The sequence below is a fragment of the Oncorhynchus masou genome, chromosome 9, assembly GCF_036934945.1.
Source record: "Oncorhynchus masou masou isolate Uvic2021 chromosome 9, UVic_Omas_1.1, whole genome shotgun sequence".
NCBI lineage: Eukaryota > Metazoa > Chordata > Actinopteri > Salmoniformes > Salmonidae > Oncorhynchus > Oncorhynchus masou.
In genome coordinates, this window is record NC_088220.1 from 31946544 (window position 1) to 31971646 (window position 25103).

General features: G+C 45.1%; 1 protein-coding gene, 1 long non-coding RNA gene and 1 other non-coding gene across 4 annotated transcripts; 2 read left to right on the top strand and 1 right to left on the bottom strand.

Annotated features, from left to right (window-relative positions):
* The first annotated feature begins 15758 nt into the window (after positions 1–15758).
* On the top strand, positions 15759–16538 carry LOC135545194 (uncharacterized). Its single transcript, XR_010456422.1, has 3 exons — positions 15759–15909; positions 16005–16067; positions 16499–16538. It is a non-coding gene; the product is annotated as an uncharacterized LOC135545194 (long non-coding RNA).
* Positions 16539–17524: 986 nt separating this feature from the next.
* Positions 17525–22262, bottom strand: LOC135545871 (histidine--tRNA ligase). 2 transcript variants are annotated; one of them, XM_064973821.1, is made up of 14 exons: positions 22123–22253; positions 21100–21540; positions 20919–21008; positions 20641–20760; positions 20423–20518; positions 20123–20248; positions 19875–19982; positions 19641–19739; positions 19370–19463; positions 19156–19283; positions 18588–18863; positions 18348–18464; positions 18053–18199; positions 17525–17972 (listed from the first exon to the last, which is right to left on the bottom strand). In XM_064973821.1, exons 2-14 carry the CDS (start codon positions 21208–21210, stop codon positions 17913–17915), a joined length of 1572 nt encoding a protein of 523 aa, XP_064829893.1. In that variant the 5' UTR covers positions 21211–21540; positions 22123–22253; the 3' UTR covers positions 17525–17912. The 2 variants fall into 2 exon arrangements, with proteins under 2 accessions (XP_064829893.1, XP_064829895.1); XM_064973823.1 differs by lacking the exon at positions 21100–21540 and having other exon boundaries at positions 22123–22262.
* Positions 22263–22531: 269 nt separating this feature from the next.
* On the top strand, positions 22532–22603 carry trnaa-ugc (transfer RNA alanine (anticodon UGC)). The gene has a single exon. It is a non-coding gene; the product is annotated as a tRNA-Ala (tRNA).
* The last annotated feature ends 2500 nt before the right edge of the window (positions 22604–25103 follow it).

A 25103-nucleotide genomic window follows, 5' to 3' on the forward strand; every position in this document is an offset into this window, starting at 1 on the left:
ATAGGCAAGCCAACGTGGGCTGCAGGGCCCAAGTAGGTAATGAGGGTGGGATACATGTTCGACAGAAATATTTGTTTAAATGGTAACCGGTCTTCCATTCTTGTTTCAGTGAGTAGGCCAAAGTAAGCTGAACGAAGCCTATGATAGTAAGCTTGTGGGTGTTCGTTCCGAGCTTGTTTGACCGTGTTAGCCAGTGAGCTATCGTGTTTGCTAGTCACAGAACCACTGAATTCTAATTTCAAAGCTGTGGCAAGTTTAGAGTAGTCATTTAGCACGTGTTGCTGTTGTAGACGAATGAACCTTGTCACGTGTCTATTTGACGTTCGCTTTAACAGGTAAACCCTGTCAGAACCCGTAGCGTTCTGGTAGCCACCCAACGCGTCCTCTATGTCAGCTAGGAACGTCTCAGTATCGTTTGGCTGACCTGGAACGGGGTCAAAGGTGGGGAAATTCTTGATGAGTTTGTCAAGGTATTCCGTGTCAAGCGGGCGGAGAGGGTTGGCTTCATCCTGTGGGGAAAGTGGGGCCGAAAGGCCAAGAGGAGAAGCCAAGCTTAGGCTTTGTTGGCCAAGAGGCGCCATATTACTCAGTGTCAAATGACCAAGAGGAGAAGACTGAGGGACACTTGATGGAGACAATGTCTGAAACCTATTGTCTTCACTCCTTTTGAGTACAGGGCTGCGGTTGCTTGGATGGGTAGTCACGCTGAAGAGCGTGACCATTCTGGATTTCCTCCAGATGGTACCTAAGGGTGGTATTCTGCTGCATTGCAGAGTCCACTTGAGCGCTTAGAGTCTTGATTTTGGACATGTGAGTGTCGCACTTGCTCCTTTCAGTCTCAAACTTATCTGTCATGGTTTGCAGATAGAGGTCTTGAGTACGGAGCGAGAGATTCTGTGATGAGATTTCTTCCGCTTGCTTAGAAATCAAGATTTCCATCTTTATCACCCAAGTTCTCTCATCATTAATTTGGTCAGCGACTTCAATGAGTTCTGCTGATTTGTCATCCAACTTAGTCATTGTGTTCCCTGATTGATCGTCTTTGGTCTGCAGGATTTGGAGTCGAACATTGTTACCTTGTGTAACGTTCGACAAAACTGCCTGCATGTTATCAAATTGTGCACTCCTGTTTGTAACTCGACAGATTTATCTGGTTTGGACTGGACTACATCGTATTCAGTTTTGGCTAAATCGAGTTGTTCCTGGAGACAACGATTTTGTTGGAGAGTTTGTGCTCGTTCATCATCATATGCAATTACTTTTAATTGTTCAGATTTCAAACGCAGTTCCTCGACTAGCAGAAGGTTTTCATTTCATGCTTTTGTCAATAGTTGCTCAGTTCTCTCTACCTGTCCCCTCATGTTAGCCATGTCTGGCACATGCTTCAGCTGTGCACTGGGGTATTGGACTGATACCACATTTTTATGGCGATACATAAGTGCAAAAGTGGGGAGAACCGTCACAAAGCCTGTGTTTGATGGTTGATTTTGGAGAGCGTTCGCAATTTCGGCTGTTTTTTCGCTAATGGCATAATTAGGGTTGGTATCGCTGCTGAGGTCAGAGATCAATCCTTTTATGGGTGGAGGTTCACTAATTAGCGGAGGAGTGGTGACCACCTTTGATAGCTTGCACATTATTAGAAATATTTAGAGGAAAAATGTTCCTATTTTTTTTCAAAGTTTGGGTTTGGAATTCATTGGAAGCTGCAAAGACAAGTTTAATCTATTAATAGATGTTGAAGAACTATCAGAACCGTACCAGTAATGTGGAAGTTGGACGTGAATTAATTTGCAAAAGCAAATTGAATTAATTAATCAATGCCAATGATTAATCCTATCTGGGTAGGCTATCTGGGTATTACACTTTAATTAACCTGAGATGTTGCTTCACCCAAGTTAATATGAGAAGTTTAAAAGTGTCTCATTTGATTGGAAGAACATTAAATTATGTTCAACAATTGAACTTATTAAATTGAATGAGACGATAATCCATGCAATCTCCATTGATTGGATATCATAAATGTAAAAAGTAGATCAAATGTTGGGAACATTCACCACTATGGTACACTTCTCCCTAAGGCCGAAGCCACATGGGATTCCCGTTGGGGCGGGACTTCAGTCCGTACTGGATTACTGAATGGTTTTGCAAAAAATTTGATTTTATTGATTGATCAATTTAATGATAAATCTGACCTGTATAGGCTATTTGGGAATTAAACTTTATTTAACCTGAGAAGTTGCTTCATCTAGGTTAGTTTGGAAAAAGTTTACAATGTCTTATTTAGAAAACTCATCAATTTGGATATTATTTAAAAGATCCATTTAAGAATGTAAATCTGGCAATTTCACTTATTAGTTCAATTGGATAAGACATCGATGTCCATCTGTATATCATAAGTAATGACTTGAGTGTGACCTGAATAATTCTTCATGAAAGAATATACTAGGGCCCACTTCAGCGGTCACAGATTGTACCCGCTGAAATCAAACCGAAGTACAAAAGGGCGGGACTTCCGTTCCGTCGAGGCGGAGTAATTTCAATGTGCCACAAGAAACAAAATGGCGAATGTTCCCTTTGTTAGCTTTAGCATCTTGTGCAAGCTAACCCTACTTTGTACCTGAAAAATGCAACACATAGGATTCCCTTGGCAAGGGAAATGTTTTACTTATAACGTTTTATGTTCAAACCCTTTTCGGCGTTATTTGACAATGTTTTAACCGAAACTCGTGGCAAACAATGATAAGCACCGTGGTCTCCTCGCGTGGAAACGCGACAGAGATAATTATCGCTGGTCAAGCTAATATCTCCTGAATGTCAATCGGCTGGCTCTTTGTCCTTTCTCGAGAAATTAATAATGAGCGAGCCTACACGCGTGTGAAACGCGCGAGACAGAAATTGCCCTGCTTTTGGCCAAACGCTCTATTTCTCAGATTTCTATAATTGGCTTTATCAGCTCTCATACAGAAATGTATTCGCTTACGTTCCCCACAGACTACGTCAGAACACAACAGGGAGGCATTTCTCCAGAGCACACACGCACCAATAATTCCTGTCTTTAACTCCCATAATGTGTATAATAAACTTGGTATATTATGTAAACCTTACCCACAGGCCAAGTCATGACACCGGTCTGTAGGTTTGGACGTCAGAGGAGTCGAGTGTTGGTTTCAAGAGGAGGGGAGCACCTCGGGCCATTTTGAAGTCAGTGGGATGCGTTGATGAGGGAATTGACAAATGGGAGAAGGTCTCCAGAGATGGTCTGGAGAAGTGAGGAGGGGATGGGGTCGAGCGGGCAAGTTGTCGGGGGCCGGACCTGACTAGTCACAGCTTTTCAACTGGAGAGAGGGGGAAAAGAGGTCAAGGCATAGGGTAGTTCTGTGTGAAAGGGAGGAGAGTAGGGTTGAAGAGGCAGAATCAGGAGAAAGGAGGGCGAAGAATATAGCAGAAAGGAGAGATGATAGGATGGAAGAGGATAGAGTAGTAGAAGAGAGAGAGCGAAGAAACAAAGTAGTGATCAGAGACCTGGAGGGGGGTTGAAGTGAGATTATTAGGCGAACATCCTCTAGTAAAGATGAGGTCAAGTGCTTAGTAACAGTATTTTTATTGGAATTTCACAATTTTCACCCATATTAAGAGATACAACAACAGAGACAAAGCACACAAAAAGAAACACAAAAAACAGCACTCACTTACACATATATATATATATACACAAACACACACATACACTCATGCATATACACATATATACGCGTACGCACACACATACACACATATACATACCACACACACCCATACATACGTACACCATTTTCCCCTTCCCGCTAGGTGCTTCTCTCACCCCATCCCCATCATTGCGTCTCTCAATACATACATTTTAAACAAACTTACGAACAGAAATTAAACAAGAAAGCTCAGTTTAAACCAAGAGGTTAGGTTCCACACATGGAACGTACAGTGTAGTTCTGAAATACATAGATCCTCACCATTCTAAGAGAATCCTTGCAGCATAATAGCTGATACCTCAGGTTCTAGGTAATTTAGATAAGGTTCCCATACTTTGTAGAACTGGTCTGTTTCAGAATGCAATGTACATGTCAGATATTCCAGAGGCACCCATTCAAATAGTATCTTATGCCAATCTTTAATAGAAGGAACCTTATCACTAATCCACTGTAAAAGGATGTTTTTCCTCGCTGCGAAGGTAAGGATGTTGTAAAGCCTCCTTTTACCCACAGAAGTAACATGCCAACTAGGGAGACCTAACAGTAAAGAAACTGGGTAAAATTCGAGATCAACCCCTGGGATCTTTTCAATTTCTTGCAGAACACCAGACCAGTATCTTTGTATTTTGGTACATGACCATAAACAATGTGTTAGGGTGCCTGTATCAGTTTTGCATTTAAGACACTGAGGGGAAGAGGAAGTGGGGCTAAAAGCATGTCTGCGATTTGGGGATATATGCAATCTGTGTATTATTCTTAATTTCAAGTGCTTTGTGAGTGGGAGGGGACTGGGAAAGGGTGAGGGCAAAAGAGGCAAGGAGGGGAAAGAGAGTTGCAAAGGAATCGAAGGCAGATGTTGGGAGGTTGAAGTTGCAAAGTACGAATAGCGGTGAGCCACCGTCAGGAAATGAGATTATCAATGTGTCAAGTAATTGAGGAACTCTCGAAGGGAACCTGGTGGGAAATAGATGACAATAATGTTACGCTTGAGTGGAGAAGTAAAAGTGAAAAGCATGGAATTCAAATGAGGAGATGGACAGGTGCGAGAGGGAGAAAATAGAACATTTCCACTTAGGAGTAATGAGTAGCCCTGTGCCACCACTGTGACGACCAGATGCTCTCAGACTATGAGAGAAAACATAGTTTGATGAAGAGAGAGCATCTGGAGTTGTAGTACCATGTCTCCATAGAAAGAGAAGTGGGCTAAGAATGCTCCCCTGCGGGACCCCACAGCTAATCCCCTTTGCACAAGAAAGTTTTCCATTAAATCCACCATTTCGTCTCTACCTGTTATTAAATGGGACTCAACCCAGTTAATTGTCTTGCTGTTAAAACCAAGGGCTTTTTACTTTTTGAAAATCTGCATTCTGCAGATCCAGCATTACCATTCCACAGAAATGTCCCCTTTCTCCTGATGAAGTCTGTTAAAATAATAGACATGTCAGTGGAAAGTCATGCTATTAGCACATTCATAAAGACCTATAGATGTGTTGGTTGTTTTGCAACAAAACCGACACGTGCGGAAAACAGACAGGGTTGGCTTAGATTGTTGACAACATGTAAACTATATTTAATCTCCAATGTTGATTGAAAACATAAATAAATGTGTACAATGAGGACTTGTTGTCTCTCAAATAGATCGTTACAGTTGTTGGCTGTCCCACACTCTCCGCAGCCGATGTGAGTAAGACCTTTAAACAGGTCAACATTCACAAGGCCGCAGGGCCAGATGGATTACCAGGACCTGTACTCCGAGCATGCGCTGACCAACTGGCAAGTGTCTTCACTGACATTTTCAACCTCTCACTGTCTGATTCTGTAATACCAACATGTTTCAAGCAAGACCACCATAGTCCCTGTGCCCAAGAACACTAAGGTAACCTGCCTAAATGACTACCGAGCCGTAGCACTCACGTCTGTAGCCATCAAGTGCTTTGAAAGGTTGGTCATGGCTCACATCAACACCATTTCCCCAGAAACCCTAAACCCACTCCAATTTGCATACCACCTCAACAGATCCACAGATGATGCAATCTCTATTGCAGCCACACTGCCCTTTCACACCTAGACAAAAGGAACACCTATGTGAGAATGCTATTCATTGACTACAGCTCAGCGTTCAACACCATAGTGCCCTCAAAGCTCATCACTAAGCTAAGGACCCTGGGACTAAACACCTCCCTCTGCAACTGGATCCTGGACTTCCTGACGAGCCGCCCCCAGGTGGTAAGGGTAGGTAACACACATCCGCCACGCTGATCCTCAACAAGGAGGCCCCTCAGGGGTGCGTGCTCAGTACCCTCCTGTACTCCCTGTTCACTCATGACTGCACGGCCATGCATGACTTCCAGACCATCATTAAGTTTGCAGATGACACAAAAGTGGTAGGCCTGACCACCAACAATGACGAGACAGCCTATAGGGAGGACAGAAACCTGACCATGTGGTGCAAGGACAACAACCTCTCCCTCAACGCGATGAAGACAAAGGAGATGATTGTGGACTACAGGAAAAGGAGGACCATTTCTCATTGGTGAGGCTGTAGTGGAGCAGGTTGAGAGCTTCAAGTTCCTTGGCATCCACATCACCAACAAATTAACTTGGTCCAAGCACACCAAGACAGTAGTGAAGAGAGCATGACAAAACCTATTCCCCCTCAGGAGACTGAAAAGATTTGGCATTGGTTCTCAGAAGGTTCTACAGCTGCACCATCGAGAGCATCCTGACGGGTTGCATCACTGCCTGGTATGGCAACTGCTTGGCCTCCGACCGCAAGGCACTACAGAGGGTACTGCATACGGCCCAGTACATCACCGGGGCCAAGCTTCCTGCCATCTATTCTACGTATCACGCAATGACATCACAACGTCATTTAGCAACTTTTAGCAACAAATCAACCTGCCTCTAGCAACTTACCCTGAAAATTAGTTGGCAACACTGGTACCCCCTCCCCTGTATATAGCCTCACTATTGTAATTTTACTGCTGCTCTTTAACCTGTTGAAACTCCCCATCCCGGATCCGGGATCGTGACTAAAGCCTCAGGCTCATTAGCATCACGCAACGTTAACGATTTCTGAAAATCGCAAATAAAATGAAAATAATGCGCCTGCTCTCAAGCTTAGCCTTTTCTTAACAACACTGTCATCTCAGATTTTCAAAATATGCTTTTGAACCATAGCAATTGACTAATTTGTGTAAGAGTATGCTAAGCTAGCTTAGCATTTTGAGTAGCATTTAGCACGCAACATTTTCACAAAAACCAGATAACCAAATAAATAAAATCATTTACCTTTGAAGAGCTTCGGATGTTTTCAATGAGGAGACTCTCAGTTACATACCAAATGCGCAGTTTTTCCTGAAAGCGTCTGTGTGTAGGAGAAATCGTTCCGTTTTGTACATCATATTTGGCTACCGAAACGAACCGAAAATTCAGTCACCTACAACGTCAAACTTTTTCCGAATTAACTCCATAATATCGACCGAAACATGGCAAACGTTGTTTGGAATCAATCCTCAAGGTGTTTTTTCACATATCTCGTCATTGATATATCGTTCGTGGAAGCCTGCATTCTCCTCTGAATTCTGTGGAAAAATACTTGCAGCTGACTTTTGCGCACCAATTTCGGCGCAGGACACCGGGCGGACACCTGGTAAATGTGGTCTCTTATGGTCAATCTTCCAATGATATGCCTACAAATACGTCACAATGCTGCAGACACCTTGGGGAAACGACAGAAAGGGCAGACTTACTCCTCTCGCATTCACAGCCATATAAGGAGACAATGGAAAACAGAGCCTCAAAAATCCTGCTCATTTCCTGGATGCCGTCTCATCTTGGTTTTGCCTGAAGCTCACGTTCTAGGGCACGCACAGAAAATATCTTTGCAGTTCTGGACACGTCAGAGTGTTTTCTTTCGAAAGCTATCAATTATATGCATAGTCGAGCATCTTTTTGTGACAAAATATCTTATTTAAAATGGGAACGTGTTTCATCCAAAAATGAAATTGTGCCCCTAGAGTTTCAACAGGTTAATTATTTGTTACTTTTTTTGTGTGTTTTCCGAAAACTGCATTGTTGGTTAAGGGCTTGTAAGTAAGCATTTCATTGTACGTTTGTATTCGGCTTGTGACAAATAAGATTTGAGCCATATTAACATTAACATGAAATCAGTCAAAACACATCATCAAAACAAGACATGTTGTCAGGAACAAGATGAAACTAGATGAAATGAGTCACTTACGATTCCCCAGAGGGCAGTTTCATTGTTGGTAGCTATCTAACCATACAGAATCACAACAACTCACAGACTTCTGCCCCATTGAAGCGTGCACAGTGTTTTCGTGATGTTGTCAGCAAACCCATACACTTTATAGATTCCCTCAAACGTCAATGACACCATATACAGACTTATTCTGAAATAGATTTGTTCTTATCCTCATCCGTCTACACACAATACCCCATAATGACAAAGCAAAAACCAGTCTTTAGAAATGTTTTCAAATGTATAAAAACACCGAAATATCACATTTACATAAGTATTCAGACTCTTTACTCAGTACTTTGTTGAAGCACCTTTAGCTGCGATAACAGCCTTGAGTCTTTTTGGGTATGACGATACAAGCTTGGCACACTTGTATTTGGTGATTTTCTCCTACCTAGCTTTCCAATTTGGTCCTGCCGTACGTACCTACACATACACTACGGTCACAAGACGCAGGCCTCCTTGCTGTCCCTAGAATTTCTAAGTAAACAACTGGAGTCAGGGCTTTCTCCTATAGAGCTCCATTTTTAGGGAATGGTCTGCCTATCCATGTGAGAGACGCAGACTCGGTCCCAACCTTCAAGTCTTGATTGAAGACTCATCTCTTCAGTAGGTCCTATGATTGAGTGTAGTCTGGCCCAGGAGTGTGAATGTAAACGGAAAGGTTCTGGAGCAACGAACCGCCCTTGCTGTCTCTGCCTGGCTGGTTCCCCTCTCTCCACTGGGATTCTCTGCCTCAAACCCTATTACAGGGTCTGAGTCACTGGCTTTCTGGTGCTCTTCCATGCCATCACTGGCTTTCTGGTGCTCTTCCATGCCATCACTGGCTTTCTGGTGCTCTTCCATGCAGTCACTGGCTTTCTGGTGCTCTTCCATGCCGTCACTGGCTTTCTGGTGCTCTTCCATGCCGTCACTGGCTTTCTGGTGCTCTTCCATGCCGGGGTGCGAGGGGTGCGTCACTTGAGTCACTGATGTGATCTTCCTGTCCGGGTTGGCGACCCCTGCTGGGTTCGTGCCGTGGGGGAGATCTTCGTGGGCTATACTCGGCCTTGTCTCAAGATAGTAAGTTGGTGGTTGAAGATATCCCTCTAATGGTGTGGGGGCTGTGCTTTGGCAAAGTGGCTGGTGTTATATCCTGCCTGTTTGGCCCTGTCTGGGGGTATCGTCGGACGGGTCCACAGTGTCTCCCAACCCCTCCTGTCTCGGTCTCCAGTATTTATGCTGCAATAGTTTGTGTCCATGGGCTAGGGTCAGTCTGTTATATCTGGAGTATTTCTCCTGTTCTAACCGGTGTCCTGTGTGAATTTAAGTATTCTCTCTCTCCTCTCTCTCTCGGAGGACCTGAACCCTAGGATCATGCCTCAGGACTACCTGGCCTGAGGACCCCTCGCTGTTCCCAGTCCACCTGGCCATGCTGCTGCTTCAGTTTCAAATGTTCTGCCTGAGGCTATGGAACCCTGACCTGTTCACCGGACGTGCTACCTTGCCCCAGACCTGCTGTTTTCAAGTCTCTAGAGACAGCATGAGCGGTAGAGATACTCTGAATGAGAAGCTAACTCGCCTATGAAAAGCTAACTGACATTTACTCCTGAGGTGCTGACCTGTTGCACCCTCTACAACCACTGTGATTATTATTATTTGACCATGCTGGTCATCTATGAACATTTGAACATCTTGGCCATGTTCTGTTATAATCTCCATCTGGCACAGCCAGAAGAGGACTGGCCACCCCTCATAGCCTGGTTCCTCGCTAGGTTTCGTCCTAGGTTCCGGCCATTCTAGGGAGTTTTTCCTAGCCACCGTGCTTCTACACCTGCATTGCTTGCTGTTGGAGGTTTTAGGCTGGGTTTCTGTACAGACTTTGTGACATCAGCTGATGTAAGAAGGGTTTTATAAATAGATTTGATTGATTTCTCCCATTATTCTCTGCAGATCCTCTCAAGCTCTATCAGGTTGGATGGGAAGCATCGCTGCACAGCTATTTTCAGGTATCTCCAGAGATGTTAGATCGGGTTCAAGTCTGGGATCTGGCTAGGACTCAAGGACATTCAGAGACTTGTCCCAAAGCCACTCCTGCATTGTCTTAGCTGTGTGCTTACGGTCATTGAACTGTTGTCCCAGTCTGAGGTCCTGAGTGCTCTTGAGCAGGTTTACTTACATAAAGGATCGCTCTGTACTTTGCTCCGTTTATCTTTCCCTCGATCCCGACTAGTCTTCCAGTCCCTGCTGCTGAAAAACATCCCCACAGCATGATGCTACCACCATGCTTCACCGTAGGGATGGTGCCAGGTTTCCTCCAGATGTGACGCTTGGCATTCAGGCCAAATCTTGGTCTTTATTAGACCAGAGAATCTTGTTTCTCATGGTCTGAGAGTCCTTTAGGTGCCTTTTGGCAAACTCCAAGCAGGCTGTCATGTGCCTTTTACTGAGGAGTGGCTTCCATCTGGCCACTCTACCATAAAGGCCTGATTGGTGGAGTGCTGCAGAGACAGTTGTCCTTGTGGATGGTTCTCCCATCTCCACAAAGGAACTCCATCGGGTTCTTGGTCACCTCCCTGACTAAGGCCTTTCTCTCCCAATTGCTCAGTTTGGCCTGGCGGAGAAAGAGTCTTGGTGGTTCCAAACCTCTTTCATTTTTAGAATGATGGAAGCCAATGTGTTCTTGGGGACCTTCAATGCTGCAGACATTTGTTAGTACCCTTCCCCAGATCTGTGCCTCAATACAATCCTGTTTCGGAGCTCCACAGACAATTCCTTCAACCTCATGGCTTGGTTTTTGCTTTGACATGCAGTCAACTGCAGGACCTTGTATAGACAGGTGTGTGCTTTTCTAAATCATGTCCAATCAATTAAATTTACCCCAGGTGAACTCCAATCAAGTTGTAGAAACATCTCAAGGATGATCAATGGAAACAGGATGCATATGAACTCAATTTTGAGTCTCGTACCAAAGGGCCTGAATACTTATGTAAATAAGGTATCTGTTTTTTATTTGTAATAAATGTACAAAAATTGCTAAAAACATATTTTCGCTTTGTCATTATGGGGTATTGTGTGTAGATTGATGAGGGAAAAAAATTATATAATCCATTTTAGAATAAGGCTGAAACGTAACAAAATGTTGAAAAAGTTGGCACTGAAGGCACTGTTCACAACGACACATTCATGTGCACCCACAAACACGCACAGACACAGACACACATCCAATGATGCCAGCAGCATACCACCCTGCATCCCCACTGCTGGCTTGTCCTGGCTAAATTCCCCAATCTGGCCCTCATACCATCATGGTCACCTAATCATCCCCAGCTTCCAATTGGCTCATTCATCTCCCCGTATCCATTTCCCTGGTCGTTGCTAGAAATGAGAATGTGTTCTCAGTCAACTTCCCTGGTGAAATAAATAAACATACAAATGCATGCAAAAAGTTTCCATGTAGGTTTAATTGAAAATCTCCTTTATATTACAGTCACACTGGGATGGTCAGGTCAAATTTAAGCTCAGCTCTACTGCCTCAACACACGCTTCTCCACACACTTCCTTATTAAACATCTGCTGGTGGCTGTGTTTTAATGTTGTCACAGTACATAGACACGTCTCTCCTGGTGAGTGACTGCTCGGCTCCACGCGTATCACTATCAGGAGCATCAGGGGGCGGGGGTTGGGAGGTATGAGGGAGGGAGGGAGGGAGAAAAGGAGAGCAAACACATCCCTTTGAGAAAGAGCCTCCAGAGCTAATATTGACCAACACGCTCAACTACACACAGCAATACAAATTAGCTACAGTACTGACCCCCGCACAAAGGGCACATGTTATCACCTGGTTGAATTAGGCCCGTCTGCCACTGATCAGCCGTGCCCAGACACACATCTACTGGGAGGGAGAGAGAGAGAGAGAGGGAGGGAGACCGAGAGATTTTTCACAACTGGGAAAGATGGAAACCTAGTCAGTTACACAACTGAATGCATTCAACTGAAATGTGTCTTCCGCATTTCACCCAGCCCCTCTTAATAAGAGAGGTGCGGGGGATGCCTTAAATCGACATCCACGTCATCAGAGCCCGGGGAGCAGTTGTTGTCGGGGGTTAATTGCCTTGCACAAGGGCAGAATGGCAGATTTTTCCACCAGGGATTCGAACCAGCAGCGCTTTGCTTACTGGCCCAACTGAGCGACATACACGCACACACACACACACACACACCATAAAAAACATGACAGAACACAGTAAATCTTACTTTTAAATATAATTGAATCTAGTAATCTGGCTCTATACACAGGTACCATAAAAACAACACATTTTATTGACTAACAAGTGGCTTCTTTTTCACAGTATCTATAGTTATTTTCAAGAAAGACCAACTCCAAAACATACTGCATAAATAAAATGCTGATACATATTCTGAATGCTGCCGAGGTCACCGTTTGAAAAATACATGAAAAAAGTCCTGAGTAAGAAAAAGCCCTGCTCGCCCTCAGCAATTCAGAAGCCAACATCAAGGTCCTTCTCATAACCAAGCAAATACACTGAGTGTACAAAATATTAGGAACATCGTTCGCCCTCGGAACAGCCTCACTTCGTCAGGGCAAGGACTCTACAATGTGTTGAAAGCGTTCCACATGGATGCTGACCCATGTTGATTCCAATGCTTCCCACAGTTGTGTCAAGTTGGCTGGATGACCTTTGGGATGGTAGACCATTCTTGATGGTCGGGAAACTGTTGAGCGTGAAAATACCCAGCCGGGTTGCAGTTCTTGACAAACCGGTGCGCCGGTCTCCTAAGACCATACCCCGTTTAATGCAAATCAATATTTTTTCTTGCTCGTTCACCCTCTGAATGGCACACACATCCATGTCTCAACTGTCTCAAGGTTTAAAAACTCTTCTTTAACCTGTCTCCTCCCCTTCATCTACACTGATTGAAGTGGATTTAACAAGTGACCTCAATAAGGGATCATAGCTTTCAGCTGGATTCACCTGGGCAGTTTATGTCATGGAAAGAGCAGGTGTTGCTAAAGTTTTCTACACAGTGTATGTTGCTGATGTCGAAACTCACACACTCAGATTATTAAAGTCTGTTTCAAAGTCTTGAAGACTTGTTGGGAGTTGTGTAACGGCAGATGCAGGGTGACAGGAAACAGATTGCCGCTGCCCAGGGCACGCCCTCAGGTTAGACTGGGGAAAGAGATCACTCCCTGTCCCTGATGTTTAGGTGAGAGAGGCGGGGACACAGCTGTGTGTGTGTGTGTGTGTGTGTGTGTGTGTGTGTGTGTGTGTGTGTGTGTGTGTGTGTGTGTGTGTGTGTGTGTGTGTGCATCCCAAGGCCCTACGGCTCAGAATCTGCTGTCGCTATGCAGCTGACACTTCTTAGCAACAGAGTGACACAGTCTCAGAGACTAATTTGACTCTGACAGGAGTAGATATTCTGGAACCTTCACCTCTACTTAAAATGTCCCTCCTAGTTTTTAACATTAAGAGATACAAAAGCTGAAAATTACCCAAAGGCAGCAGCATAAAATAGCAGAAGCCAACTCAGTTTGAAATATTTGTTCAATTACGAAGACATTATATTTCTTCACCAACACAGTTGCTAACAACTTCACAGTAATAAAACAGATTTTCAATGGGAAGACTGTCCCCTGTGGCTCCCTGCTACTGTCATGTACCGTATCTGTCTCCTAACCAAGGCCAATATGGCAGGCAGCAGTTATGCTACCAATGATGTAACAACCTACAGCACTAAATAAGCTAGTTGGTTTTGTGTAGACTAATAAACACATTTACGCGTGACACAGTGCCGTGTAACCACTCAATGGCCCTGTGCTGTTGTGTGTAATGGGTGTGTGTTTCCTTTGCCGCACACGTCAACACTTTATATTGCACAGTCACTCACCCAATCATGGAAAGGCACACAGACACGCACAGGATGGTGTAGAGAGAAGAGAGGAAACCTTCAAACAAGCACACAGGGGGAAACCCATTCATCTATATCCACCTCAGCATCAAGTCCAGAAGCCACGGTCAATAAAAATGTTCAGGACCTTGATGTAAATCTCATTAGCTTGAAGCAGGGCTCTTATCTGGCCAGTCTAGATACAGTAATTCACTTTGTTTCATAGAGACACTTCAGATAAAGCACTCTACTGGGAACAGTCTAAGAGGAAACAGTGTGTCCCTCTCTTTCTCTCCAACTTTCCATCTCTCCTTTTTTTGGCAGAGGGAAATTAACAAGCTGCTCCGAAAGCCATTATCAGAAATCCATAAAAGTCATCCGAAGGTGCAGTGCACCCCTGCAAAGACATGGCCAAACTACTCCACAGTAGTCAATTCTCCAAACACGGTTTATCCACCACCCCCACTGTGTTGTTTTGGACCCAGACAGACAGCCCCTGCTATCACACAGTGGATCACAGAGCAAGCAAGTTCAAAGCCAATTCTTATTCCCCTCAGACTCAAATGAACACATCTAATTACCAATGGTAACACACACACACACACACACACCAGCACCACAACACAGACCACCCACCCGACCAAACCACCCTCACACGGTTGGTCTTTAAAACATGTTTTACAGGATGTATGTGTTACACAGAGAGAGAGAGAGAGAGAGTTAGCAGACCTTGATATGCAGATGTGAGGGAGAATGGCAAGCAGCGGGAATGACACACTCCTTTAATGACAGACTCAGACACAGAGACATCTGTAGTGATGCCTGGCTACGTCACACTACAAAGCAAAACCACACCAAACAGTCAAGCAATTCTAATCCTGTGTCCCCATCAAACCACATCCAGCCGCATATACACTACAAAATCCCATACACCCTCACTTCAGGTAACCCCATTACATGCCATACAGGTGAGTACCAACACAACTGTGGGGGGGAAACACCATTGCGCACATGTAACTGGTGTGAAATAGCTGGCTAGTTAGCGTCACTCGCTCTGAGACCTTGGAGTTGTTGTTTCCCTTGCTCTGCAGGGGCGGTGTGTGCAGAGGGACCCTGGGTCGAGGGAAGGAAGCAATACTGTTATATTGGTGCCGTGACCTGGTTCACTCAGTTGGGCTCTGCCCAGCAGCTGGGGTTGCTATAGAGGAGATGGTCAAAGGGGGGTGGTGAGTGTAACCAGTGTGAAATGGCTAGCTAGTTAGCGTCACTTGCTCTGAGACCTTGGAGTAATTGTTTCCCTTGCTTTGCAAAGACCATGACTTCTGTGGAACGATAAGTACAGATGCTTCATGGGTGACTGTTGTCGATTTGTGTAGAGGGTCCCTGGTTTGAGCCCTGCTTGAGGGATGGATACAAAACTGTTACACACAACCCAGCAACACTGGCAGCGCGCAGACTATGTGATTGAGGATGTGCTGAGAAGCTCAAGATCCTATTGAGAGTTTGATGATGATGACTATAAGCCTACTTACAACAGACCTGGTGAGATGCTGACATCTTGTGAGAGAAAAGTGTAGTTGCATCCCTCCAAATAGGGGACCACCGTCATCCTTGTAGAATCCTGTTTCCCTTTATTAATTTTTTCATTCAAAGATTCAAATGATACAGCTCTGAAATAACGCAGGCTGAAGGATGCACCTGTTACAAATTCACCTAGGACTGCCTCTCTGGGACCCGGTGCAGTTAAAATACTTGAGGTTGATACCGGATGATTTTCAACATTTGTCTTTCCGCAAATGGCCTTTCCGTCCCCACAAATGTATTGTCAGTCGCCCTGGCCTTCAAACTTGAGCAACTTTACAACCTTTTGCCCCCTCCCCCGAAAACATCAGCGATGTAATCGCGTTTTACCTGATGGCACGGTATATCTCCGTTGTACTTCACTAATCAATAGGAAATGGGAATCTGCAATTGAAGGCTAACGTTACTTTTTCGAGAGTTGGGATGATGCAGGACCGCTCAAGTCAGGTAAACTAAAATGACTTATACCGTTATTGTTTTAAGCATTGTTGATTGACATAACATCCACGTGTTTCTGATGCAGTTTCTCACTGGTTTTGCAGGCATTCGCGTAATATGATGCACGCACACACTGGACAATGGTGTGCAATGCCTTTTGCGTGCGTGTGACAGTTTATTTTTTCACCGATAACAAGTGCACATACACTTCAACATCCTTAACTTACTTATTTGTCAGCATCACCCAAAGTGTCTCTGTTTATATTATGAAGGGCGCAAAATGTTTGTTTTTTTTTCTTTCTCCGAGGCCTGTTTGCAAAAGCAGCTAATTGGCTGGTGTTTTAGCTAGTCTATTGCAAGACCCACATCTGTCATCAAATAGTGATGACATTGTGTTTTTTTTCTCGGTGAGCCGGCAGGCCTATTAGGCTCCCAAACCGCTCTTCGTTCAAAACTCTTAAATTGAACTAGAACCATGATTTTTAGAACCAATCTCCAATGATCAGAGTACACACCGCTTTCTGTTATCATCTCGTTTACATTTGAAATGCTCGCATCTCTTCGTCAATCATCCCGTCCCCTCTCCCTATTTCTGCAGCCGTTAAGAAGCGCTTCAGACTGGCCATCATTGTGAAGTGGCAGGCCCAAGCCTTCCAGACCCCCCCCCCACCTCTCCCTGCCGCTTCCTCATCGACAGCCCCCGATCTCCCCTGCGTTCTGCTGGGCTGTGGGCTCTCCCATGGTGCACGCAGCTCCTGTTTCCTCCAGGAGGACGTCTAAGGTGCCTCCTGTGGACGCAGCAGCTCTGCTCCAGGGTGTGTGTGAGGTGTACTGGCAGGGTAAGCTCCTCAACGACCTGCAGTACCGCCACATGGGGCCTAACGGGTTCCTGGGCTATACAGGAGGCTCGCAGAGCTACAGCCCAGCAGGTCCTCAGTGAGGGGCCGGATATCACCCAGAGCCGCTACTGTACTTCACGTTTTGTTTTAATTGTGAAAATACTTGTCTTGCACTCTTTTAAATGTAGTAAATCATGAGTAGATGTGATTTTACTTTTGCCTGTTTTCTAAATTTGAATAAAAATATGTCATAAATGTCAGTTGTTTGGCTGTCTAATATGGAGTTCAGGGTGGTAGGTATTATACATCTGAAATATCCCACATGGATTCCATAAATGTACATTTGAGGTCTTTTCACAAGGACTGGATGTAACCCTTGTAGTATTAGGGAATGCTGGTGGTGGTTGGGAGCATCCTGGAGGAAGCAACAGACTAGGGTTACATCTGTCAACAATGAACACTCAACAGCTTGATAGTTCAGCTGAACAAATGTACATTTAGTATGCATTTACATACTGCATCTTTTCAGGATGCTGCAAACCACTTAACAGCATTCCCTTTTAGTAAAACACAGGAAGAATTCACAGGGGGTAAATGTCCTATATTGTTTTGGGAATATCCAACACTCGTGGACTGAGTAGCATTTATTGCAGGCCAATATTTTTACTATTGTAATTTGACAGTTTCTCGTTTTAGTTATTCAAGTAAGTTTTCTAAAACACGACAGACCACATTAAATTGTAACCTGCTGTTGAATACACCGGTTGTAAATCAATCTCTTAAGGTGGAGGTAAATATCCGTTTATTGGTATGCTGATAAGACAGGCATTTTAATATTTCCTATATAGGCAGATTAACGTTTAGCGCTAAGACTAATACAGTGACTATTGAAATGTTACCCATGTCATACTATTGTCTTATGTACATTATCAAAGCTCCTCGTCCTTGAGGGTACGCAGGTGTCTGGGTAGTCGGCATGAAACCACTGCCTTTTGAGACCACTAATATGCAAAGCCTGGACAAATGAAACTATTGGGAAATCTTCTGCAGGTGAGACGTGATGTCTTGGTGGGCATGTTGAGGGCTTTGTGTGGTTAGCGGTGAGACCTGTGGTAAACAACTTCTTGAGCCAATCGGATGATGAGGAGGGGTGTTGTCAGGCAAAACCACGACTTAGACGTCCGAGGTCCTTCTCTTGATCTCCTCCACTAGTTTGGCTCTGGACACGTCAATCTGAGAAAAAAAAACGTCCTGTTTTATTCAAGAGTGTGTGTTTAACTGACAGAGATGCTGTGTGTGTATGAGAATCTCACCTCCTCTCGGCTGTGGACCGTTCGGAGCTTCACCACCCCGTCCTTGAGCTCCTGCTCCCCCAGGATCGCCACCAGGGGGATCCCAGAGTCCTCACAGTGCTGCAGCTGGCTCAGCAGCTTGGGGTTCTTCTTATACATCACCTCTGCCTGACAACACACACAGTTATAAAAGGTTCCTCTTATGAATAACCACAGCTCACACTCAGCCGTTTCACCAGTGGAAATCAACTCTACACACGCACCATCTCTGACTCACCGTGTCAATCTCAAATCGAACACACACACACACACACACCTTGATCCCAGCGTTCCACAGTTCAGCGGTCAGTCGGAGTCTCTCCTCCAGAAGATTTTTCTGTGCCGAGGCCACCATGACTTGAGTCTCTGTGGTTCGCACCTTCTCCGCCGATGCCTGGGGGAGCCAGACCCCAACACACCAGTCAGCCACACACAGAGTTTCTCTCTGACACATTCATGAACAGACCAGCCTGTGGGGAGAGCTGGCTGTTGACAATGCCCCGTCCCCCTTCCTTACCTCAGCCTTCTGCTCCATGATGGAGAAGACCCTCTCGATGCCGATGCTGACCCCCACACACGGCACCTTCCTGCCCTTGGGGTCGAACATGCCCACCAGGCCGTCGTAGCGCCCACCGCCCGCCACGCTGCCCACGCTCACACCTTCCTCAGCCTTCTCGCCCGCCCCGTTCGGGGCTGTCGCCACTGGGACCGGGCCGGTCTGGGTCAGAATGGCCTCATAAATCACACCTGTGTAGTAGTCCAACCCACGGGCCAGACTCAGGTCAAACACCACCTGGGAGAGGGGGAAGAGAGAAGGGAGGGAGAGGACAGATTAAATGGAGACAGTAGGAAGGAACACGAGGCGAGGGATTTGGAAAAAAGGACTGCATCCTCAAGACTTATTTATTTCTTATTTCATATCATGACATCTATCTATCTAACCACTGACCCCCAAAAAAACAATTACTGTTCATTGAGAACTAAATGCCTCTACGGAGTAGGCTGTTGATGGACAGATTTCTATAGACGCATTACCTGTCATATCACCTTGGTCACCAGATAACCTGTCACCTCTGACCCCTCACCTTGTCTGTAACCTGGAAGAGCTGCAGGTAGCTGAAGAGCTGCTTCATGTCTGTGAGGCCGGCACATGCCTGCTTGCTCTGTGACATCTTAGCATCCTGCAGCAGGCGCTCAGCTAGGTCCATCCCCCCTGGAACACACACCAATCACAAACAGGGTCAGACCAGGGGAAAGGTCAAAGGTCAGTCTGTGTGTGTGTGTGTGACCTGTCCTCACCCTGCAAGCTGACATACTGTCCGATCTGATCGGCTGCTTCCTCAGACAGACCCTTCTCCTTCACCATTTCACTCCTCACATCCTCCCAAGACATCTGGGGGGTGGGGTGAAGAGAGAACACAAAGGCGGGAGAGAAAAGTAGGGAGCAGCATAGAAAAGGCGGAGAAAAAAATAATTTTTTTACTTGGTTTGCATATTAAAACATTGTTCATGTTTACCGTTTAGCATTCCATTTCCTTAACCACATAAGGGTTGGGTGCAGTGGGTTTACCTTGTCCAGTTTGTCCACTGTGGAGCAGATGGTGCGGAACTTGTCATCCGGAACTCCACACACTGCAAACATCCCATCTAGAATACGTCTGTCGTTCACCTGCACAGAGAGGATATTACGGCGGGGAGGGGAGTTAGGACGAGTCTGGCCATACATACAGACCTTCCGTGTATTCCTTGCCTCATATCGCGTCACAGGATGTTTTACCACGGGTGCTGTGTGTCTCTGACCTACCTTGATGCGGAAGTCTCCCAGCTCCAGCTCACTCAGGATCTCGTGGACGATCTTCAGGCACTCGGCGTCTGGGATCATGGGGTCGTACTGGCCTGCAATGTCAAAATCCTGGGAGGCGGAGAAACACACACTTAGCAAGAAAATGGGTCATGCGTATCCACAAACATCTGGATGTAGCAGAAAGCAAAAATGATTCCAGTGTTATGGCTGATATGAACGGTCGAACCAGGGTTCGCTCTGACGCTTACACACTGATAGAACTCCCTGTAGCGGCCGCGGGTCATGGCGGGGTTGTCACGGCGATAGACCTTGGCAATGTGGTAGCGCTTGATGTTGGTGACCTTGTTCATGGCCAGGTAACGGGCGAAAGGCACCTGGGAGGGGGTGGGGTCAAGGACTAGTAGACACCCGATTGGCTCCTAACCTTGTTAAAATCCACCAGTTGGTATGCTTTCGAGGCATGACCATGAAAAACATAGGGAATTACCTGACCAGCTTGCAGGCTAGCCCACTTAGCAATGTACGCATCAGGACTAATACAAGGATACAGTGAGATCGTATCTAAGGGACAGCAGCTCTCCTCCTTGGTCCTTCAGGTCGTAGATGAGCTTAGAATCCTCACCATACTTTCCTGTCAACGTTTCCTACAAATTGTCAACATAAGCACAAAATCCCGATTTATTACAAACCCACCGGCTAGTTTACAACGTTCTATTCATTGTCAACTGTGTGTGTGTCTCTCTCTCTCGGTGTGCCTCCCACACACCTTCAGCTCAAAGACGGGTGTGTCGATGTTCTCGGCTCCGTGGCGTTTAAAACAGCCGATGATGGTGTTGAAGACTTTCTCTCTGATGGCCATCTGCTTAGGGTTATAGTCCCTGGTTCCCTGAGAGAGATGGAGGGAGAGAAAGAGTGCATAAGCAAGACATCACCTGCTGATTTGGATTTTCAATAAAAGACTAGTAGTAAACATGTTATGCAGCAAGTTCTCTTCATGATCACCCGCTGCCTGTGAGGTGCACTCTCCATGGTGGCAGTATTTACCTTTGCGGTCTTGAGCGTGAATTGGTGTCTGCCTTCATCTCCTCCAAGCTGAACCTTCAGCTCTAGCAGTTTGGCCACTTCCTCATCGATCTAGGAAAGAAAGACACAAACACAGGTCAATGTTCCTCAGAACCTTGGAACAGATCCTCCCCCATCCCACCCTCCAGAGTCAGGGTCCTACCTGAGACACAGTCATCCCAGAGAGGGTGCGTAGAGAGCGGGCACAAAATCCAGACCGACAGCCCACCAACCCCGCATAAAGACGCAGGGACGCCATACCCAGGTTAATCATCCCAGCAGGGGAAAAGCAAAACAAAATCAAACGAAAAACAACCAAAATTGCCGTTCAGGAGTGCCGCATCAGAGCAGCAATACAGTCCAATGGCAAAGTCCACCAAGCCATGTTGTCCAATAACCACAGTCCGTGAATGCCAGGTGACGGCAGGGTTATCCAATCCAAACGCAGTGTTATCCAGGAATATCCAGTCGGAGTGTTTGGATTCCAAATGGTGATGTGTGAGGTAGAGGAAGTAGATGACGGACGGAGATGAAGGTATGACCCCAGCAGGGTTGTTGGCATCGAGCAGGAAGAACAGGAGAAAAGTGGTGAGCAACCCTATCACTAGGGAGATGGGCGGACATGACGCATCATCACAACATGGAGGACAAAACATGAGGCAGGGGTCAATCAAACCAACCTATCACAGCCAAGAATCAAACCAACCAAGTAAATGAAAACGCATACAGATCATCTCTATCCTCACCTGTGTAGTTAGTTAAAGGTGGGGAGAGACGGTCGGAGAAGCTCAACATTCAGCCATTATAAGGAACCATGAATTTACACAATGAATGACCAGCCCATGCACAGTGACAACTATCCTAAGGGGATTGCATCAGTTTGGATTGATAACTAGCTGTATAATTTGAAGCACTATTATTAACTAACGTGAATAAGAAAAATAGCATTCATGATTTACTTTGTGATAGCCATGAAATTCCACTTCTAATTGAACTAACTAGATAATTCATCTAGTCAGTTAGTTAACAGACTGTGAACCGGCAAGGCCCGTATTTTGGCATGAGTAGCCAGCTAACGCTAGCTTCGTTCATGACATATGTAGCACGCGTGTCTGTTCATCCCATCACAGTCCCGCTGTACACACAACCGTTTGGAACATCGTCGTGCAAGGCGTTGAATACTGACCTGTTCTTTGCTTGCTTTTTCTGCCTTTAGTTTCCGCACGACTTCTCCTTGTGTTTTAATCGCCTCTTGTATCTGTGCTTTGTCGGCCATGGTGTTGCATCTAATGCCAGAGACTAGACGACTATGCTAACGCTTCCTCAAAGACCGGAAGCCGAGAACCCGAGGATAAACCTCCACGTACCGCACGGTGGCAGTAGATTTACATTGGTGTTTGACAGAGCGCCGTGAGATGTACATGCCAGATACAGTGTAATAATCGTGTTTAGCAGCAATACATGGAATGAACAAAGGTTCCGCACAACAGAAAGTTGCTTGCAAGTAGTTTCACACTTCTACACCATCAACTTTATTCTTGACCAAATGTGATATCTCAGTATGTATAGGGTGAATTTATACGTTGATCACAGTAGGGGATGTAGCTCAGTGGTAGAGCGCATGCTTTGCATGTATGAGGCCCCGGGTTCAATCCCCGGCATCTCCACTCCTTTTGATCAAGATCGGTTTTCTGGCAACTATTTTACAATCAAATAACAATGCCTATCTCATCAACAAAAATAAGAATATGTAGAGAATAAGAAGAGCTTTAGTTTTTTATGATTTGATGACCACCATGCCCCCAATTTGTTGATGCATTAATTTTGGGGATTTGTAGAATCATTTCGCTATATTATTTTGTAATCTATGTTCTCAGTGACCCAAGTCAAGACAAGAAAAAATATAAATGGCATTGACTTAGCGTAATAACATAATTAATTTATTAAGTGAAAGAGGATTTGTGAATAAATGTCAACAGACATTCTGACGCTGAATAGTCAGCTTTCTGCAGTGCTCACTCAGAATGCTTTGATGTGAAACTTGATATATTTTATTGTTTATAATGTCTCTCTGAAGGCATGAACATGCCTGCTAGTGGTTAGGTTACGCTTGTAGTTTGTCGGTAATAGTATACCCCATTTTAGCCTAACACACACACACACACACACACACACACACAGACACAAGTTTCAAGTTTTAAAGTCACATGCACAAGTACAGTGAAATGTCTTTCTTGCAAGATCTAACCAAACAATACAGTAATCAATAACGATGTAGAAGTAAAAATAACAAGGTATAAAACACAGGAGATATCAAATTAAGAAATGAGAAGAACACGATTAAGTAAGTAAGCATACTATATACAGCTTATAGGGAGGAGGTCAGAGACCTAGCCGTGTGGTGCCAGGACAACAACCTCTCCCTCAACGTGATCAAGACAAAGGAGATGATTGTGGACTACAGGAAAAAGAGGCCCGAGCACGTCCCCATTCTCATCAACGGGGCTGCAGTGGAGCAGGTTGAGAGCTTCAAGTTCCCTAGTGTCCACATCACCAACAAACTAACATAGTCCAAGCACACCATGACAGTCGTGAAGCGGAAACGACAAAACCTATTCCCCCTCAGGAGACTGAAAAGATTTGGCATGGGTCCTCAGATCCTCAAATGGTTCTACAGCTGCACCATCGAGAACATCCTGACTGGTTGCATCACTGCCTGGTATGGCAACTGCTCGGCCTCTGACCGCAAGGCACTACAGAGGGTAGTGCGAACAGCCCAGTACATCACTGGGGCCAAGCTTCCTGCCATCCAGGACCTCTATACCAGGCGGTGTCAGAGGAAGGCCCTAAAAATTGTCAAAGACTCCAGCCACACTAGTCATAGACTGTTCTCTCAGCTACCGCTTGTACCGGAGTGCCAAGTCTAGGTCCAAGAGGCTTCTACCTAGCCTATTTGCATTTCTCCCCCTCTCTTATTCTTATCCATATTTTTTGAAACTGCATTGTCGTGAGTAAGCATTTCACTGTAAGGTGTTGTATTCGGCGCATGTGACAAATACAATTTGATTTGATTTGATGATTTGATTTACAGGGTCAGTTCCAGTAGTGGAGAGTGAGGTATGTTGTCACACTTTTCACGCTGTCTAACATTTACTGGGCACAATACATCCCAATGGTATAAATGTCATACCAAATGAAAGAAGGAAGTCTTGGGCACATATGTTGTATTCATTACATCTTCATATCTTATTTCAGTACCGGAGTTGTAGACCGTTAAATAGAGAGAGTGCACTTGTGACAATTTGCCCCATCAGCGGATAAATTGTCACACTACTGGACGTCGGGTAAGTTGTCACATTGGATTATCAAGAAATAAGAACACAACTAATTCATTGTGAATAATGATTTTAATTTCAAATTCAAAACCAAATTCAACTTCACCAAAGAACTCAAAATAAAAACAATCATGCCTATAGAATCTGGCAAATCATGCCTTTCAATCAAAACAATCATATCTGGCAGAGCACACGTTAATTAAGTGGCACGGCCACTTTACTATGAACTTTGAAATCGAACATTCTCTGGCGTGCACATAGATCCACAGTTATTGTTGGAATCAGAATGGAATGTAATGCTACAGATAACTTGCTTAAATGTTTAAAGTCTTAACAAAACAGACGTGGTGTTTAAACACACTAAGGCTCAGTTTTTTAACAGCCGATATGACTTATATCCGTATCTGACTAATCAGACTCATCTTCAGAGTCACAGTTCTGACACACATCATTTGCCTGGCCTGAGGTGCAAGCATCATGGGCCCATTTGTTGCATCTCACACACTTCACCCCAGTCTCCTTTGGAAGGATTTGAAAATGTCTCCCCACAGACGAGGCAGAAGCAATCCTCTTCATCTGATGATGACTCTTCTACCATTTTTCTTTTCTTAGCTGCCTTCTTGTTCTTTGCAGATCCAGACTTTGACTCCCCCCTTGCTTCCCTTACTTTGGAAACAGCCCTTTGCTAGATTGTGCCTCATTCTTTCCCCTTTCTAGTGCCTGCTTCACTGGTGTGTCAGAATTATTTGGCACCGTTTTCTTCCTTTGCAAGCTGGTTTTCGGGGGCCAGCTTTTGGATTTGGCCGGATGTCCTCTGGAGTTGGTAGTCTGC

Bases quoted from the DNA above. Each gene is read 5' to 3' on its own strand.
- LOC135545871 (XM_064973821.1), bottom strand. From the start codon at position 21,210: ATGATTAACCTGGGTATGGCGTCCCTGCGTCTTTATGCGGGGTTGGTG. The intron at 20,761-20,918 runs GTAAATACTGCC...CATCTCTCTCAG, and splicing joins TCACGCTCAAGACCGCAAAG to GGAACCAGGGACTATAACCC. The intron at 19,740-19,874 runs GTAGGTCAGAGA...CTCTCTGTGCAG, and splicing joins TGGGAGACTTCCGCATCAAG to GTGAACGACAGACGTATTCT.